We start from the raw sequence: 16,081 nt of genomic DNA on the forward strand, positions 1-16,081 counted from the left end.
TGGAATCAAATATTTCATAAGTTTCGAAGCGACACACTTGGAAGAATTTGCTGAACTGGCGACGCACATGACGATTGATGGCATCGACGAAGTTATGAGCTATAATATTGGCACACAGGATCAAACATCAGTAATCTAGGCTATATGCTGATTTAATGTTTTTCTGTAAATTTTATCAAAAATTAATAGAATTTTGCAACGGTTACAAAGAATTGATCCCTTTTTTCATTTGTGATCAATATTTCGTTGTAATCACAATCATGGTAAAACTGTGAGTGCTGATAGAAATGCAAACGTTAGTCAGCAGTCTAAGTTCATTGATCAACAATCCGTTGTCTCAAAAGAATTAAGTTGAACATAACCAACACTGCCAAATAAAAAGGTTTAACTCATTTATATGATTTTTTAGTCAGGAAACCAAACCTTGGTGCGATGTCCTTTGAGATGTAGCATTTAAGGCAGCAACTTCAAGCCCCATAAAACAACGACTCACTGACTCCAACACCGCTCGTCATAGCACATGACTAGGGAACTGTGTTCCGAAAGCTAGTGTAATTTGCTATTACCACAGCGAACTCGCGGCATTAGGCTAAAACAGGCCGTTAATATCTACATTGTGAAGTTAGTTAAAAAAGACTGCATCAAGCTAAATTAAAGACTTTATTCATAAACACCAATGCATTTTGCTCATTCAAATATTGGGAAGGCGGGGCAAAGCGGACATGTTAACTTCAAAGTGCTCTATTTGAGCAAACAAATTAGATATCCTGAACCTATTGCGCTTTTTGAATTAACATGTCACTTAACAACAACTGCCAAGAGTATAAAACTTCATGTGTTTTTATTTTTTAGTTTATTTACAAAATTGATTTTTATTGTAGGTGTCCCCGGACGTGGGCAAACGGACATAGCGTGATCGCCTTTTCTCGCAGTTCATTTTGTCAGTTAATTATCAAAATAAAACAAATTTTGTAAACTTGTTAGAAGGAATATTCATAAACAAAACCAGTTTCTCTAATCAAAAAATAAAGAGCCCAAAATGTAGATACCAAACTCATGTTCAGCAAACAAACGTTTCGAAAACTATACTGTCTTCATCTTCAGTGGTTAAATGTTTATACACATTTATAACACTGAAGATGAAGACAGTATAGTTTTCGAAACGTTTGTTTGCTGAACATGAGTTTAGTATCTACATTTTGGGCTCTTTATTTTTTGATTAGATTGACCAGGCCTTCCAACCATTTTGCTCCAAAACCAGTTAGGTTTGGTAACCAGTAAATTCATTCTAAATGAAGCTTTCGCCGCCGTAAAAGCAGCTTCATCAGTATGCTTGTTTGAATATAATCAAACTAACTGTTCGTTTAACACTGTTTGGCTAATACATCTTTGCTGTTTACAGGTCCCAAAAACAGACTGATTATCTGTTGGAAAACAATTTCCACGCTAAAAAAATATTGTTTTGTTTATGCTGTGTTGCAAGTTATATCGATATGTCCGTTTTGCCCAAACAAGCTACAGAAGAAAGTTTGTAATTATAAGCAAAATTGAAATACGAAAAAAGCTAATTTTTGGAGGATAGTGATCCATTGTTCATTAATTTTCAAAACTAAGAGAGAAGCTAAAGTTTTTAAAAAACACCTAAACATTTAAATGGACTTATTTGTGTAACAGAGCTGAGAAAACTATTTTCAACTTCTTGGCCGCCGCCGAGTGTACCCAAGGGTTTCAATTTTTTTGTGTGGTCATTCAAATAGTTTTAAAAGATAGAAAAAATGTGTTATTTTTATCGGTAGATTTTTTAAACAAGCAAATGTCCGTTTTGCCTTCCCTGAACCAATTTTGATTTTCTTGGCCAATTTTTTGGTTCTTTTTATAAAACATGGGCTATGACGCAATAAACACCAAGATAATAACTTATAAGCAATGCGTGTTGTTTTGCATCAACCTTGACAAGCGTGTACCACCTACGTCATACCACAACCGACCCAGCCAGTAAACAGAGGCTCATGTTGATCCAACATTTGCACTCGCTTAATCAACAAAAGAAGTGATTTGTTGGCTGGTAAATGACACATAATGCGAATCCATCAACTACACACCAGATCACGTCATACATGCATTATGACGCATGAACATTATTCTTGGATGATTCTGAGAAAATTCTCTTCTGCTTTTTCCATCATTCGCAACTCTGCTTGCATTTGAGCAATCTGAAACACAAAACAACACTTGACAGCGAGTTGGTTGACAAGCGTTATAAACGTGCCAAGGCCCACAGGCATTCACGGAGTTGCACAATAAGAAATTTCCGAAAACAATGTCTTTTTGATGTCACAGTCTGAGAGCAAGGACCGACGCCGATGAGCAAGGACCGCCCTTTAGGCGATGCATTATGACGTTGTTATTGCGATGTGTCGGATGAAGCGTTGAATTCAAACAGCAAGTTTTGTCAAACAACGTTAGCAAGGAAAGCAACCACAAAGCATGCTTGTTGGTTTGTCGTCGTCGTGTGAGCCTCTGGGGCCGAGGGTCTATCCTTTTACCACCCCAGATTCATGATGTTCCCGGACTACACTGGAAGGCTACTAGAGAGCAGCCAGTCTTTGGTTTCATCATCCATGACACGCAGACCTTCCACTCCGTTTGGTGGCTTGAAGATGGAACAGTCATTGATGATGTGGTCTGCGGTCTGTTCCTCGGCACCACATTCACAGCAGGAGGAAGAGGCCATTCCCCTTTGGTGCATGGTTGAACGGAAAAGCCCGATGCCCGTATGGAGACGGTTGAGGCGCACCCATGCCTGTCTTGATAGTGTCAGGCCGATGGGGCGTGTGTCAGCGTCGGAGATGAATGAATAGAGTCGGGTGGTGCTTGACTTCTATTCAGAACTCCATTTATGGTCCGCCCAAGCAGCCGCAGGGATGTCTTGTTCATCAGCTTCGTTGATAAGAAGTTGAGCGGCTGGCACAAGTGGGTGTCTTGATTTCAGTCGACGGGGTGCTCGTTTGGGAAAGCAGAGATCTTGTGGTGGAGAAGGTGGTTAGGCTCCAGTGCCCGTCGACTGAGGGACAGAGTGGCTTCTTCGCGACGAAGCTCAGCAGGTTGAATGCCAGCAAGAATTGTCCAATGGTGTGGGACGCAAGCATCCAGTCACTGTGCGCAGGGCGCTGTTTATGGCAGTGTCGATGTGGTTACGGGTTAGGTTTAGCGAGGACTGGGTTTGCTGCTTGTCGCAACCAAAGAAACAAATCTGTTTCTTAAGTATTGACTAGGACGGAGGAAGCAATGTCATATTGGCTGCATTTGCTAGTTCAAACAGTTGCTACAACTCTGCCCAATAGTTGGGAGATTCAACTTTCATTCTCTTTGTTACATGTTTCATCGAACTAAACAATTTAATGTGCAATGTGCAGCAGCAATCACAAAGTCCAGGTATCATCTATCTTCAGGATCGTTTGTTTTAGAACAATATAAATATACTGCAAAGCACACTGGGCTTGGAGTTCAACAGAATGTTACATAAAACAAGCCATGCAAGAGCATGGCAACTCAATATCTCGTGATGCAAAATTGTCTTGTCAGAAGATGCGATTACACAATAACGTCGCGTGTAGAGTGACCAATGACCGTGGGAAGTGGAAAGCCGACATGCAATCTGCCATACGTGTAACTAGCCAGTCATCTGGGGTGGGGCCTACGAGGGTAGAAATCCCTCGCAAAACCTAGACGTTAAAAACAAAACCCGATGATAATGGTAAAAGAGTGCTTTGAATTAATGCGCAGTGTTACAAGGTGTTATGATCAAAAGTAATTAATGCTTGTTCGTTAAATCAATTCCAAAAATTGCAAATAACAACATTCCAAAAAAGCTTATAACAGTGTTTAAAGTTTTGAACTGTTCAAAGCAATTAGACTAAAACTCTAAAAAGTTTAAATTTATCAAATAAGATACTCCCGTATGACATTATCACTTATCAGTTTATCGAAATCTAAATGTTAACATTACTGGATGAGTCAAGCTATCAGTGTAATGTTTATAACATTTGTGATATTCTTAAGTTGTTATTTTTACAGGGATAATTGGTCGAAATGCATTTTGAAAAATTGTTTAGAAAAAGTTCACTTTAGATCAATTCGTACAATTTTTGCAAATTTTTATAAAAGCTTTACTGAAAAGCATTAGGTGATTTTTGAGCTATGTAATCAAAAATAGCTTTTTGTACGGAAAAGTACAGAAAATCTGGCAACACCTTTGGATAACGCACCTTGCTCTAAGAACCAAAGTAGCGTAAGTTGCGCTTCCCAGTGCGTTCTTGATGTCGCTGTTAAACCGGAACAATCCACGCAATGGCACAGTTATCAATGACGCCAATGTTTTTCAGCTACTATTAAAAAGTTCATCAAAGCATTCTAAAACTTTTTTTGTAAAGAAACAAGAATAGCAGAGTGGGGCAAAAAAGAAACCCCATGCACCTCAAACTTCTTGAGTTACATGGAATATTTTCCTGTCCTGATTAATCGAAAAAAAAGGATTGAATCGTTTTCAGCGCATTTTTACTGCTTTTTTTCCAGCCTATAATAAGAGAAGAGAGCATGCCCGATGAGTGTAGAAGCAGCACTTTAATTCCAGTTTGCAAAGTGAAGGGAGACATACAAGGGTGTGGCAATTATCGTGGCATCAGAATTATCTCACATGCGTTGACACTGTGAGAGAAAATAAAACACTTTCAGAAAAAGTTTCCATTTCACAACAGCAGTTCATGCCTGGAAGGAGCAAGTCAGATGCAATGTTTGCGCAGCGTTAACTGATGAAGAAATACAAAAAGAAACAAGAAAATTTGCGTTGCGTATTTATCGACCTAGAGAAGACAAACGATTGAGTGCCAAGATAGGAGATTTGGAACTTGAGGTAACGGTCGAGCTTACATCACGAATCTGCATTTGGCCCATCTCTTTTTCTTTTATTATGAATTGCATGACAATAAATATCCAGAGAGAGGCAATGTGGAATATGCTGTTTGCAGAAAACGTTGTGCTGTGTGCACAAACGAGAGAGGAACCGGAATAGTAGCTTGATAGAGTTAGTTGGAAAGCGATGGAGGATAGAGGTATGAAAATAAGTAGGCAAAAGACAGAGCATATCAAACTCTATATGTCAACAAAAGATAAAGATGAAAGAAATGAGACAAAAATACAATTACAAGGAGAAATGGTGAAACAAGTGAAAGAGTTCAAATATGTATGTTGGTTCGACAGATCATAAGAACAGAACGAGCGACAGATGCTAGACAGGATGGGGAGTATGGAAGAAAATAACACGAGTCATGTGTGACAGAAAGGTGTCAGAAAAGCTGAAGGGGAAACTTTATACAACGATGGTAAGACCAGCAATGTTGTATAGGATGCAGGCGGTCCCCCTGCCAAAGACACACAAAGGAAAAATGCAAGTGGCTGAAATGAAAATGTTGCAATGGTCTCTGGAGTTGACAAAGCAGGACCGAGTAAGAAATTATCAGACAACGAAAGCAGGTGAAAGATCACCTGAGGAAGACACGTCTCATTAGTTGGAACATGTTGTGCAGAAAAATGAAGATTACATCAGAAAAGAAAAGCAAGAAAAACAAAAAGAAGACGAAGACTGTGCTGCGGAAGACCTTATAACAATTTAAGTAAAAGAAGAGGATGCCACTGATAGAGTGATGTGGACGGCTGCAACGTGTACCCGAGATCCCACTTGAAGTAGTAACAACGCCCAAAGAAAAATAATTCATCTAACAAGCCTTTTGCCAAAAAGGATAGTTTTCTGCTGTACGCAACCTATAAAACGAACCTATCTTTCATGGCTCCGTTTTACATGGAAGTTTCAATATGACACTAAAAAGTTCCTATGAATTATTTTAAACTTTTGTGACATCGTTGCTACTGAATAATTTGTTATTGAATTAATATATTATTGAATTATTTGCAGCAAAATTTGAACGTATTTAGAGGAAGATTTATAAAGCTTTCTAATTATTTGTTTTAGTGTCTTAGATTCTCTCAATACGGAAGCATAGTCCCAGAGACAAAGGACAAGTAATCTGTTAAAAAAGGGAACAAATAAAAATAGTGTGAGCAAGAATTTATGAAATACATGAAGTTTAAAAAAAATTGGTTAAACTGTTAGCCACTTCCTACCAGTCTCCATACAATTTAACGTCTCTTGTTCCCCGTATTGCAAGGGTTGGACGCCAACATATGTCTGATGGCATTTCTCCATGCCACCTGGTCTTGAGTGTTGACGGAAACAAAAGCTTCCAGTCGCAGATCTTCCCGAATGTTGTCTTGTCAACGCTTCCTCGGACGTCCTCGAGGGTTATTCCCACCACGGACGCTAAAGGACAAAATTTTCTTCGGCCACGCGTATTCTTCCATGCGTTGCAAGTGTCCGTACCAACGCATCCTTTTTCATCTCATGACATCTCCAAGCTGATGGATGCCAAGTCTGGATCTCAGCTCTTCCATTGTCATCCTGTCAGAAAGGCACTTAGAATAGATCCATCGTTTCATGGCATTGTTGTTGCGGCATCCGGTTTTACTCTTTGACATTGATGGGCTAGGTCTCACTTGCATACAATAGGACACATATAATACACACTTCACACACATATAATACACTTCTCTTCACACACATATAATCCACGTGACCGCGGCTACCGAAGGGAATATCCGTGTGTATAAGGATAAGAATGAATTCATGGAAACTCTTCTAAGCTGAGCACCTTCACTGCAGTGGCATTCATACAGTCTCCAATTACAGCCTGACAATACACATACACTTATACAGCCTCCCGATATAGTCTAACAAATTTCCAAAAATCAAACTTCCCTTATCGTTCATTACCTTTACCTGTTGTAACCATTGTGCCGAATCAGCAGCAAATGATGAAAAAAAAAGATTTTTATATGTGGCTGTATCTCAAAGTAGCCCAAGGTTAATTCCGATAAACTTCGCTACAATCACTTCACAATATCGGGATGTGGCTGCAGTGTGAGGATGATCTAATGAAAAGCAAACCGGCCTCATCAAGTTAAACAACTTTTGTACACCAACCCATCCTTGAAACTGTCCACAATATCACCGGTTAATCTAAACTTTCAAGGCATGGCTTTGAGTGAGTTTTCAGCAAAAGCATATCAAAGATTCTCAGTTTTATAAACGTGGTTACATCATCTGAAATATAGTCCGGAAGAAGACAGCTCATACGACGAAGAAGAATCATCTGAAATTGCATTTTCCCTTTTATCTGTTGAGTAACGAGCAAGCTTGTAAAAGGTTATTATCAAGATATAGAGTGCAGTGTGCACTGTGCATATGTGTGATTTGTGTATATTACTTAGCTACCGCGTCGACAATGCAGCAAAAGGGTCTACTCTACAACCTAAAATTTTTGGGAACTCCAAGGGTCCCACACTACTTTTGTGCAAATTTTATGATAACATGTGACACTGTTTTGTCAAATGTGAAAGATCTCAACAGTTAAATTTATTTTGTTGTCACCATTCCAGGTTTTAGTGGCAATGCCTCGCTTTATTATGAATGGTGAGTATGATTTGGTTGACCAGCTCAGGGAGATGGGACTGAGAAGTCTATTCAATGAAGGACTAGCAGACCTGTCTGGAATGAACGGAGACAGGAACTTATTCGTAGCACAAGCGCAACAAAATACATTTATTAAAGTAAGTCATGTACTTTAGCGTATGTCATCACAAGCTTCAGAGCATTGATGTCATAGGGAATTTGTACAGGTGGGCCAGAAAGGAACAGAAGCAGCAGGGACGTTCGGGGTCAGCTTACAACCACAGTCCCTTCCAGACAGGGCAGTCTTTGACAAACCGTTCCACTTCCTGATCTACGAGACTAAGACCGACAACGTCTTTTATTTATAGGAAGAATGAGCGACCCCACACGAGGATGACTACAACTTGGACTCGACCTAAGCCTGCCAAGTGCCAATGCACCGTGTGAAAACTTTTAGCTGCAAGCGTCGTGCATACCTGAACTCGAGTAATACAGATATCTATTCAAAGTTGTGCTAGCCGGACAGTGGCAGTGCTGTTGTGCGACCAGCTCATCTACCTAACCATGTACAGTTGCTCATAATTCCAGGGTAATCTTTCTGTATTGCTTGCGCTTTCATACGGTTTCCATGGCACAAGAGCTGCATTAACCCTATCTGTAGCGACACGGGGCTTTATGAGGACGCCCCACTCTAGTAGTGAAATATTTCACAGAAGGAAATGTGCTAGAAATGTGAAATTTATTGACTTTTAGTTTTTATTCTTCGCGAATTTTCTAAACCTAAACTGGTCATTTTTTTTATCTTCCTGCCCTTCACAATAAGCATTTCGTCTCAGGTGGCTAGACATTTTCTTGCAATGCTATATGAAGAGCTTGTTTCCAAAACCGCTTACATCCACTTTCGGTGATTTCGAGAAAACCACGAAAAACGTTTATGACAGTTTCGCTTGGTAAATGTAATGCGCTTTTGATTTCTGACGATGTATAACTACCTACTGATGATTAGGGTGCGGTGAAAAATTAAAATTTTAGAATTTCAACAAAAAGTATGTCTTAAATGGTGGCCCTACACCTAAAAACATGTCTGATGGTAGTTTGGAGTTGTTGCACCCCTAACTGTCCGTGCAACCTTGAAAAGTTGTATGCGGGGGGGGGCAAAAATCATAAAAAATAGCATAACTCATGATCCATGCGTCGTAGAAAGTTAATTTTTGGCTCTATGGAATCAGAAACACCATGTTTTTATTTGTTCCAAGAGAACTTTTAGCTCTAAGAGCAATAGAATTTAAGTTATGCGTAAAAATCGAATTTCAGGCCCAAGAGAACGAGAAAAGTTCAGAACAGAAATCAGAGTAAACGAAGAGAACTTTTTTCAGCTGGTTGATGCGATTTATTTTGATGGCAGAAAGGATTTAACTCTAACCTTGGTAAAAGAACAAACAGGAAAAACTTCAATGTCTACACAATTGGAAGAACACTACATTGTTGTTGTGGGTGAGCCAGAGGACTTAGTTTATTTGACACACTTTACAACAAGCAATAGTAAAGGAGAAACACTTGCTGAAAATTCGTATAATGTCTTGTCAGGAACTGATCTGGAGCATAAACTGAAAATTATTGGTTCTGATGGAACTGCTGTGAACACTGGCAATATCAATGGCTGTATTGTAAACCTGGAGAGACACCTTCAACGCCCATTGCAATGGGTAATTTGTTTACTTCATTGCAATGAACTGCCATTACGATTTTTTCCTTACTAGATGGTTGCACAAAAAGTCCTGACAGCTTTTCAGGTGCAATTGGAAAAGAAATTGGCGGTTCAGTTTCCGAATGGCTTATTGCAGAGTTTCAGCCACTTCCATATTCCGCTTTCCCGACTTTACCAAATGACGTTACTGATGATCTAAGTTCAGACCAATTCTACGCTTATAGAATTTGTTGGAGCATCATTTTAGGAGAAGTGGATGAGGATTTGAGATTTATGGAAGTAGAACCTATCGTGCACTCTCGGTGGTTAACTCTTGGATGTAGAATTCTTCGAAGATATGTTTTAACTTCAACACCATCCAAGAACCTTAAAGTTTTGGCTGAATTTTGTTTGAAAGTATATTTTTCTTCTTGGTTTGACATCAAACTGAATAACAAGATTTCTGATGACAGCAAGAATTTCTTCAGAATGTTGACGACGACGAGCGTGTTATCAAATTTTAAAATCAGCAAGTAAAAGATGAGGCCTTGAAAACTCTTCAAAGAAATGCTTATTTTGGCCACCACGAAAACACCTTGCTTGCAATGTTGTGTGAGGACGAGGAGGATGATGATATTCGAAGATTGGGTGTAAATAAAATACGAGCATTACGAGATGGCTCTACTTCTGGATGGCATCGAGAAGAGAAAGATGTGATTGTTGAAGATGTTGATAATTCCAACCAAGCAATTCGAAAATTTGTTTTACCAAAACTTAATGTCAAGGCAAAGTCATATCATGAACTTACTGATTTGGCACTCGAAAGCATCACAGAGCCACCTGCTGTCAAGGACTTAAGTGATGCTGATTTAAACGTGATGTATGACAAACCTTTGAGTTAAAAGCATCCCTGTCACAATCAAAGAGTAGAGAGACATGTCAAGCTTGTTACTGAAACTGCTGGAGCAGTAGCTGGTTTTGAAAAACGAGATGGCATGATACGCCAGCGAATCAAATCAAGAAAACTTATGAAAAAGTTTCATACTAAGCATCAATTTACTGTCGACAAACTCTCTTTGAAAATAAATTTGACAACACATCGTATAGTGTTGACTGATGCACTGCTTATGATTGTGTAATGTATTGCTTATGATTAATGTCCCACACGTTGATTAGTCAAGTGACAACATTTAAAGAGCTTAGCTTAAGTACCGGTAATTAGCCCAAACTACAGAGTTTCTTCTCCCAAAGTTATTTGAGCGCATCATACACAATTTTGCATCATTGTTTTGTAGGCTACAGTACCAGTATACTATAAGCCAGTGCTCCATTATCGAAATTTGAAGTGTAAGCATTTGTCAAGCACTGACAAATGACAGAAATGAAAATTTGTAAGTGTAAGCATTTGTCAAGCACTGACAAATGACAGAAATGAAAATTTTTCTTGTTTTAATTTTGTCATTGGTTTGTCTAAACTTGTTGTCAATTTTGTGACAGTTTTGCCCACAATATGTCTCAAATTTAGATATTTGAGCATAACTTAAATTCTATTGCTCTTAGAGCTAAAAGTTCTCTTGGAACAAATAAAAACATGGTGTTTCTGATTCCATAGAGCCAAAAATTAACTTTCTACGACGCATGGATCATGAGTTATGCTATTTTTTATGATTTTGGCCCCCCCCCGCATACAACTTTTCAAGGTTGCACGGACAGTTAGGGGTGCAACAACTCCAAACTACCATCAGACATGTTTTTAGGTGTAGGGCCACCATTTAAGACATACTTTTTGTTGAAATTCTAAAATTTTAATTTTTCACCGCACCCTACTGATGATGATGGCGTATGAGCGATCTTTCCAGGCTAGATTGGAGGGCAGGAAATCTTCAGCCACTCGGCAGTCTCGTCGTCCAGGATTCTCAGACCATGCGCACCGTGTGGAGGCCGGTGGGTTAGGCAGTGGTAGATGACATGGCCCGCGGTCTGCTCCGTGGCACCACACTCGCATTCTGATGAAGGAGCCAGGCCCCACTTGTGCATGTCCGAACGAAAGCGGCCGACGCCAGTTCGCAGGCGGTTAAGCCTGACCCACGCAAGCCTTGCGAGGGACATCCCTGGTGGACGGGGATCGGCGTTGGGTATGAAGTCACGGAGCGTGGAGGTGTGATTTTGCCACTCCGTGTTCCACATGTGGTTCGTCCAGTGTGCCGCACTTAAACTAAGTTCTTCTGCGTTCTTAAGGAGTTGTTGTGCGGCAGGCACAAAGGGGCGTCTTGATTTCAAGCGCTGCTTTATAGGTGGTGGTCTCTTGAGTGTTGCATGGAGGAGATGGTCGGGGTCCAAAGCGCGGCGAGCGAGAGAAATCGTGGCTCCTTTACGGCGTAGCTCAGCGGGTTCGATGCCTGCTAGGATGGGCAGGCAGTCCGTTGGAGTGGGACGCAGGCATCCAGTCACAGTACGCAGTGCGTCGTTAATGGCGGTATCAATCTGGTGGGTGTGAGAACTACGACACCAGACCGGCGCGCAGTACTCAGCGGTGGAATGAACAAGGGCTAGGGTAGCTGTACGAAGAGTTTTAGCACCAGCTCCCCAGCCGGAACCCGCCAATCGCCTCAAAAGTGCGACGCGTGTAGATAGTTTTTTGCGCAGTGACTTCAAGCTGATTTGAGCCATGACGTTTGTCTACCTACTGATTTGAGCCATGACGTTTGTCCAGATCTAAGGAATATTAGAATGCTTAGAATCGCCTTTTTATAAAATTAGAAATGTGGATATAAGCGGTTTTGGAAATAAACTGGAGAATAAAAATTGCCAGAATGAAAGAAATCAATTTTTGAAACCATTTTTCCAAGCTGACCACCACTAATTCATCACCACAACCCAAATCCACTTTAAACAAAGCAAAAAAACACAGTTATAAAGCTCAAGTAGGCTACTAAGCACCGTTGGTAACTGCAACAATAGGCTGCAAGCCTACAACACTGCTTATCAGTGTTGCCAGATAGTAGATGCTTCAAACTACCAAACACATTTCAAATTTTTCCAAACTGACCAGAGACTAACTGTCAACTCACCAAAAATGTTTTCCAAAATTCTGCCAACTCAAAATTTTACTGCCAAACAACGTAAAATTCTGCCAAATCTTAAATTTGGTAGTGAAATTTACCAAATGGTAACACTGCTGCTTATCACGAAACGATGACGAAAACGGTTTAACAATCAGCGATATGTCACGTGATACAATGGCTTAATATGATTGGTTAATTGTGGATATAAGTGGTTTTGGAAACAAAGTGTGATGGCGCGTAAGCGGTTTTGGAAGAAAACGCAATATTTAGTGTCGAATTTGAAGCAGAAAGAGAAGGTTTTGGAAAAAAAAGAATGGATAGTAGGTACCTATGGTAATACTCTACCTAATGACACTCTAAACTCAATTTTGGTTAAAGTGGCGCCTAAGCGGTTTTGGAACTGGGCTCTTCATATGTTAATGTAAGTGCAATATATATGTTAGTGCAATTACTTTGAAATGTAAAAACGCCTAAAAATAGCTTATATTTATGAGAAAAAGAATTTTTTTGTTTAGTTTAGCATTACTCTATGTTATAATTCAAAAAATTCAATTTTGAAGCTATTTTCGGGAAATTAAAATAAAAACCGACTTTCTGACGTTTTTTTATCTCAAATACTTATTTCAATGAATTTGTTGGGTAAAAATTTAATTTCTATACGCACAATACACATGGCTATTATCTTGTAAAATATTTTGGCTCTGTGAGTTTCATAGCTCCCGTTATTAGCGATTAATTAGCAACGAGGCTAAAATAGCCCGTGACGTGCCTTCCGCGTACGAAAACAGCTCGTATTAAGATCGGGTTAAAAGCCACCTACTGTTCTTCTAGAATAAAAGTTGACTGCCAATGACAGTTGAAAATACTGGAATGTATTTATTCTGAACACTACAATCGACAAGTACAGTGGCGCTCTCACCTTCTGAAAATCAGCTTTCTGCACAGCCTCCGGTACTTTGCTTCTGTATTCGTTTTTTGACGTTTTATCTTCCAACAGTTTCAGCTTTTTGGTTTGTTCTTCGCGCTTTGCTTGTAGCTTCTTCACTTCCTTATCAAAATCTACAACGCCCTGTCATCAAAATACATGAACAATACATGGTCATCACCACAGGAGGTGTTGTTGCAAAATAATGACTCGTTTACAAACCCATGAAGTTCAGACTAGAAACCTGAACTCGTACAAACGTTATTAGAAGCCGAAGTGGAGCAAAAAGTGATAGGTACAAAATGCTATGTGATATAAAAAAAAGAAGTGATATGGCCAAAAGTCCATGGATCGATAAATAAAATTCGTAAGAAATGCATTTGCAATCGTTTAGAGCAGTGATTTTCGAGCAATTCTCCCCAAAAAAATCGCTCGCATGATGTAAGCATAAATGTATGTTTCTTGGTAGTCGAGTGTAACAAAAATTGACAGCGATAGACACGTATTGTGCCCATGAGGCTGGGCTAATCAGTATCGCACCACTAATTCATGCCACATAGTTCTCAACCGCTGCTTTTGTTAGTCAATCAAATCCTTACCTTTGTGGAAAGAAAACAACTAAGCTAACTGTAGCCAAGGATGTGCACGGTTGAGAAGACGCGACCTTCCTGGCGTCTGTACTACCTGTCAATTATTGCTACACCTACACTCGACTGCCGAGAAACACATGTTTTTGGGAAAAGTCTTGATGGCTAGTGTGAAGGCTACACCGGTATGGTTAGCGAAACACAATGCTCGCTGTTCTATAATGAGTAGTCAGGTAGTGCTGACGTCAGGAAGATCACTCCTTCTCAACCGTGCACATCCTTGGCGACAGTTAGTTTAGTTGTTTTCTTTCCACAAAGGTAATGCTTTACAGTTTACAAAGAAGTGTAAGTATTTAGCATCATCATCATAGAACATAATTTTGTCACATTTCATATTGATTCATTCATTAAACATACAGAAGTAGTCTGTGCTAAAAATGAGAAAACACTCCCTCGAGAAACTGAAGTCATCGCGCAAAGTTAAAGGGGAGGGAGGAGGTAATTTTAATTTCAACTTAAGCCTTGATTTAAGGATACGACAGCATATTTCAAAGCCTCTGGTATAATGGTTTTAAAATTTTCATCCCACCCCGCCTCCATTCGAAAAATTACTTTTTAAATAGGCGAGGGAAGGTAAGTTGATACGTTTGTCACAATTGTAAACAAAATTTTGGTTTGGCTACAGTTCACTCAAGGTTTAAATGAAAGTTGATGAATAAAATGAAATATCTTCTGACAGGTGTCCACAACAAAGCTGGGTATGAACGACTCGGTCACGTCATGTTTACGATAGAACTAACTTAAGTGTGAAAATAAATTCGCTTATTTTGATTTACTGGTTACATTCTGTTTTTCACTGCATCTACTTTGTGGAAGTTAAGACGCGAAGGTTTTTGTTTGCAAAGTACTCAAAACTTCATCTATAAAACTGTGGAAGGCAAGTTGGTGCGCAAAGATGACTTTTTAAATAACGTTAATTAATCATTATCTAAAAATTAAATGCAGTAAAGTGCCGAAAGTTTCGTTTAAGTAACTTTCAGCAAATAGACCAACAAAATTCCGTTTATCTTTGTACATGTGACAAACGTAACTTACCTTCCCTTGCCTACGTCTAAAAAGTAATTTTCGGGATAGGATGAAAATTTCAAAAAATTATACCAGAGATCTTAAAATATCCGTTTGCATTCTAAAATCAGGGCTAAAGTTGGATTTGAAACAAAACTGTCAAAAAATCCCTCCACTCATACGCAAAATCAGTGTGAATTCAAGCGTAACCCCGGACCCAATCTACAAGATTCGACTAGACTTCTAACTCTGTATAGCCATGGGTAGCAGCCCTGCAAACGTAAGCCCGTGCATGGCGACCCAGAGCAGTATTCTCCACAACGCGGTACAATTCCCCAACACATTTTGACGAAAAAATACAATAAATATCGTAAATTGTCACTCTCGTTAAGTCAAGCTGATTTATCTTCGAACATCTTGCAATGCCTTGTCAGCACTACTAGAAGTGATTGTGACGTCACAACTGACTGACCTTAAGCATCAGGTTGACATCACATTTGTCGCTGACAAGGAAAACAGCGCACCCGGGTGGCGGGGTCCGATCAATGCCAAGAATGTTGACGTTCGATGACGATGTGAGCGTCCGAATGAGGTCAGAATAACGAACAATGACATGACGAAGTGGATCGGCACAGCGAACGTATACTGGAGATAGAGAAACATGGAATGTACAGTTGTACACAATTGCACATTAGACCAACACCAAGAACAATGCCATGGAGTCCCTTACGTTCCGCCTTGGCTTTGTTCAAATTGTATTCCGACCGAAGTGAACGAGTTGCCTTGACAACGCTCATAGCCAGTTCCACGTCAGCCTCTATCTCGTCATCTCCCCAGGAGTACTGTGATAAAAACTTTTGAAAGAAACACAATATCACTTACAAAACTTCATCAACGGTGCACTGATACTTTACCTGCGTCACTTCCGGCCACTCACACACCGACACACTTGGGTGAGTTTCATGGGGTCGTCGTGGCAACCGTTGCCATAACTCTTCACTAATAAAAGGCATCAGAGGATGGGTTAGACGAAGCGCCATCTCCAGGCATGTAAACAACACATCGAGTGATGTTGCAGTAGCGGACTTGTCAGAACCGGAAAGAACCGGCTTTAGGTGTTCCTACAACACCAAAACAAACATTGCGTTATTTTGATGGCGCTCATTCGAGGTCGGCAAAGAAATCAAT

General features: G+C 39.8%; 1 protein-coding gene across 1 annotated transcript in view; it reads right to left on the minus strand.

Annotated features, from left to right (window-relative positions):
- Positions 1–646: 646 nt before the first annotated feature.
- The window catches only part of LOC145775244 (valine--tRNA ligase-like), an 85,414-nt gene continuing 69,979 nt past the window's right edge, over positions 647–16,081 (minus strand). Inside the window, exons 21-25 of the mRNA XM_082586497.1 lie at positions 15,808–16,014; positions 15,624–15,735; positions 15,366–15,538; positions 13,236–13,385; positions 647–2,213 (exon numbers count right to left, since the gene is read on the minus strand). Of these exons, the coding sequence (XP_082442623.1) occupies positions 2,139–2,213; positions 13,236–13,385; positions 15,366–15,538; positions 15,624–15,735; positions 15,808–16,014 (717 nt within the window). The 3' untranslated portion in view covers positions 647–2,138. The remainder of the gene's footprint in view (positions 2,214–13,235; positions 13,386–15,365; positions 15,539–15,623; positions 15,736–15,807; positions 16,015–16,081) is intronic.

The sequence above is a fragment of the Aplidium turbinatum genome, chromosome 8, assembly GCF_918807975.1.
Source record: "Aplidium turbinatum chromosome 8, kaAplTurb1.1, whole genome shotgun sequence".
NCBI classification, from domain to species: Eukaryota; Metazoa; Chordata; class Ascidiacea; order Aplousobranchia; family Polyclinidae; genus Aplidium; species Aplidium turbinatum.